The sequence below is a fragment of the Cariama cristata genome, unplaced genomic scaffold, assembly GCF_000690535.1.
Source record: "Cariama cristata isolate BGI_N322 unplaced genomic scaffold, ASM69053v1 scaffold3149, whole genome shotgun sequence".
Lineage (NCBI taxonomy): Eukaryota > Metazoa > Chordata > Aves > Cariamiformes > Cariamidae > Cariama > Cariama cristata.
This window is the reverse complement of record NW_009635062.1, coordinates 16,196-20,406: the sequence shown is the minus strand read 5'-3', so window position 1 is coordinate 20,406 and position 4,211 is coordinate 16,196. Positions and strand designations below refer to the sequence as shown.

The window sequence follows — 4,211 nt, the reverse complement described above, 5'->3', positions numbered from 1 at the left end:
AAAGAGGGAGACTTACAAGGGTGCAGTGAGCACAGGAGTCTCTTCAGCATGGAGAGGGACACAGGGGTCTAGGCAGGTGGGCTGAAGAGGGGATCTGGGCTAAAAAGGGTTACCAGGGAATGGGTCCCATGGGGCAATGCAGGATGGTTGTTACTTTTACTGAAAGGGCTTTGGGGGCTGAAGGAGGTCCTGGGGCTGGCAGGGAGGACTCTCGCTCTTTGGCGATGCTCTGTGCAGTACCACAGGCTTTGGGGTGTCCTGCACACAGGGGTGAAAGGCGAAGTGGCTGCCTGATGTGGGAAGACCTAAAATCTGCCTCTATCACCTTTTTTTCTTCCTGTGCTGGATGCACAGCTCCTTCCAGCCCTGGTCACCTATCTGGGCTCAGGGTTAGACCAATGTTGAGGTATTCAACAACAACTCCCTTTCCCTGTACTGGTTTGGTGAAAGAGGAGGGAGGAGAGAGAAAAAGAGAGACAGAAATAAGCAGAAAAACAAGGGCTAGCAGGAGGAAGAGAGGAGGCAGAGCCCAGCTGCCTGTGCTGACCTCCAGCCCACCCTCCCCAGGTGCAGCTTGAAGTCTGCGTTGAACCAGTGTTCTGGCTCTGTTGGGATGAGAGGGGTGGAAACTCCCTAAAACAGAGATTAATTGTGCTCGCTTTGGGGAGATGCTTAGAAATCACTGCAAAGGCTCTGCTCAGCTCAGCAGAGAGGCACTTCATGGGCAGAGGGCACTGGGAAAGTGGGTTCACAGCTATGTTGTCCCCCACTGTGAGTCACAGCTGTGCCCCTCCTGGGGGTTAGGACATCCTGGGGTTGGGGACACCCCCAAACCTAGCATGGGGATGGTGATGTGGGGCTGCATCTTCCCCCAATGAGATGTGCTGGGACTGGGGATGCTGTGTGGACTCGCAACATTACAAAGGGTTAATAAAAAAAACCCCACCACTAAAAAAACCAAATCCCAAATCTCTTCTTTTTTTCTCCCCTCCTCCCTCCCTTCCCTTTTTTCCAGGTGTTGTTTATGGCCACAGGAGGGAGCTCAAATCCAGACATGGGAGGATTGGCTTGATTTCGGATCCAGAGCCTCTTAAACTCTCAGTTTTCCTCTAAGCTGGTCCCTGTTATGTCCAGGATCTGGCACCTGCTTGACATTTACTTTGAGTTCCAGAGGACCAGAGACCTAGGATGAGGAGCATTGGATCTGCCCTGAACCTGCTTTTGGTATCGCCACTCTACTTTGTGTGGACCGTGGTCGCTCTGGACCTGGCACAAACTCCCTGCACCACTTTGGTCCAGGGGAAATTCTTTGGGTATTTCTCCTCCTTTGCCGTCTTCCCGTTGAACTCCTCTCTCTGCTCTTGGATTATCCAGAACCCTGACCCTCGGAGGTACACTTTGTACATGAAGATCCTAAAACCTACTGGCGTATGTGACCACCAGCACATCCGCACCTACCAGTTCGACTCCTTCCTGGAGTCCACTCGCACCTACCTGGGCATGGAGAGTTTCGACGATGTGTTGAAGCTCTGCGACGGGTCCACCCGCTATGCCTTCCTCCAGTCCAACAAGCAGTTCCTCCAGATGAAGCAGACTGCACCACCTGGGGTGGAGAGCTGGCCCGTGCGGTGGAAGCCCACAAAGGCTCAGGAAAGGGACTTCTCGGTGGAGTACCTTGTGGTGGGCAACAGGAACCCTAGCAAAGCTGCTTGCCAGATGCTCTGCAAGTGGCTGGATGCGTGCTTGGCCATCAGCAGCAGCTCCCACCCATGCGGCATTATGCAGACCCCGTGCTCTTGCTCAGGAGGGGAGGTCCTAGATCAGGCCAGCGAGATCCTGGGGCTCACGAGGAAGAAGGAAGATTGCTATAAGGATGGAATTTACTTGGAGAACTGCATGAGCAGCCCCAAGGACAGCAGCGGAGTAGAGTTCCTGGGTGAGTGGAGGGTGGCTGGGGGTGTTTGGGAGGGAGGGCTGGTTGGGCTCTCCTCTCCTGGGTCTCGCACTGTCCGCATCACCCCTAAGTCTGTGGATGCCTGGTATGAAAACCTTATTTCCTAATTGATACGCAGGTCTGGAAACCCTCGGTGGCTCTTTATGAGCCTGTGACTGGAATTGCAAAGCAGCTTCCTCTAAATATACCCAAAATTGTTGCATTCATTCCCAGTCTTGTGCCTTGCTTGTTTTACTTCTGCAGCCTCAGAGCTGCTGAGGGGAGATTCTTACCTGAGGGTGAGCAGTTTTCCAACGTAATTACAGATGTCCTAGAAAAGGCAGGATCCAAGCTACCTCCTGAGGCGAGCTGCACTCAGCAACCCTATCAACCATTTTAATTCATGGGAAAACTTAATTCTCAGGTCTGGTTTGAGGGAACAGCAAGAGAAGGCATGTTCATTTTGTTCTCAGCTTCATTTTCCTTCTGGAGGTTTTCAGAAAGAAAACTCACCGTGCTGCTTCTGTGGGGTTACTTGGTGCCTTTGCCGGGGCTTGTTCCTCAGATATTTTGTCAGTGTTTTGATGATGATCTTGTTTATGGTATGGGCTGGAAAGGGACTAGAGAGGGAGAAGAGGCATGACAAAAAGGGCTATGAAAAAGAGTGAGATGCTCCTGAGGTCTGAGCTGGGCACTGGTCTGGGGAGGCAAATGCTCCTTCCAGAGCTCTGACACAGTCTCTGCTGGTGCTACAGTGCCATGCAAAGCAGAAGGGAATTGAGGGGTCTAAAAGCAAATCCTTTATTTCATTGCCTGTGTCAGATCCGCTCTGATGTGTTTATTCTCAGCTCCCATCCCACCTGCCAGCATGCAGGTTATGTAAAGCAGAGGTGTGATGCTAAATAGGAATCTGGGTGGCAGGGAGAGGAGCCTCCAATTCGGCAAGGTTCAGCCCCACACCTAACCCCCACAGCAGGGTCTCATCTTCTTCAGGTGCTGGAATGAAATGTCCTCTGCCACCAGGAGAAAGTTGGCATACGTCTGGGTCTGGACTTTGGGGGTCCTGCCTGGCTTTTTCAGCCGCCCACAATTGGGGGAATTTCTCAAGGCAGGGGGAAGGAGGCTAAATTTGCTTGCAGTAGGAAGGAGGTTACCAGGCACAGGTCCAAGCTGTGCAGCATGATTTTCTTGCAGACCGCAGTCTGGCGTTAGCTGAGAGATTAGTATATGATCAGGTACTAGTGCTTTCGTCAGTGTATTTTGGGGGAGATTTTGTTTCTCACTGATCTGTGAATCAATACGTGAAGGCACACAGCCGAGCCATAAATCCTGCAAATTAGTTCTTCAGCCGTGCCTCCCTCCCTGGCTATGAGCACACCGCAATATTCGCTCTCCAGATTTCGGATTTCTTTGCAGTGCCTTTTTCTCCTGTGTGAAGAGCTTGCGAGGAGTACCGCGTAGGTTGCCTCCTCGGAGTGATGCAAGCTTCGTTAAGTCATGTGTCACACCCTGCATTTGCTGATTGGGTGATTTATGCATTCAACCCAAGCAGCGTAAACTTTTTCATTGCAACCAAAGGTGAAATTTGAAATAAGATTTTCAGCAAATCCTGAAGCATTCAAGCTTAGTATTGGCTTTTGTAAAGATCTCTCCTAGTCCAGCTTGAGTGCTTGAATGTTCCCAAAAAATAAATATGAAAGAGGCTCAAAGGTGGCTGAATCAAAATCCTTTTTGGGTGTCAAATATTTGTGGAGAGTGTAGATAATTTTTTGCTGGCTGCTCACATCTGCTCCATATTGAAGATACAGAATTGTCATCTTCACTGGTGGGATACCATCTACATAGAAACACTGCTTGCAGTGTGCCCGGCCTCTCCATGTGCTGCTCTGTCTGTCACTGTGTCTGTTTTGATTTCTGCAAAGGCTTGATCAGGAAGATGGAGGCGAGATCCAATTTGGACAGAGAGCCAGCAATCCCTTAACAGCATTTTGTGGGTGGAATATTTTGATAGGGTTCCCGATTTCCAACTGCTGATGCTGGTTATTGCTGTCATTATTGGTCTGATTGTATTTGTAGCATTTTTTTTTCCTACAAGCTTTTTTTAAAATTTTTTTTCCCCTTTTTTTCTTTCCCCTGCTGCTTCCTGAGTCATTTGTTGTTTCTGGGCCTGTCTTGACACTTTCATCTTTCAGCAAGAGTATATGCGTATGTTGTATTAACCTAGTCTGATGACTTTCAAGGCACATAAGGAATTGCCAGATACCCAGATACCATCCTG

General features: G+C 49.9%; 1 protein-coding gene across 1 annotated transcript; it reads left to right on the top strand.

Annotated features, from left to right (window-relative positions):
- Nucleotides 1-1,188: 1,188 nt before the first annotated feature.
- Nucleotides 1,189-1,936, top strand: LOC104167187 (brain-specific angiogenesis inhibitor 1-like; the record flags this gene model as incomplete). The annotated part of the gene is made up of 1 exon (XM_009707372.1): nucleotides 1,189-1,936. A coding segment is annotated over exon 1 (748 nt), but the record flags the coding sequence as incomplete, so codon positions are not given.
- Between the last annotated feature and the right edge of the window lie 2,275 nt (nucleotides 1,937-4,211).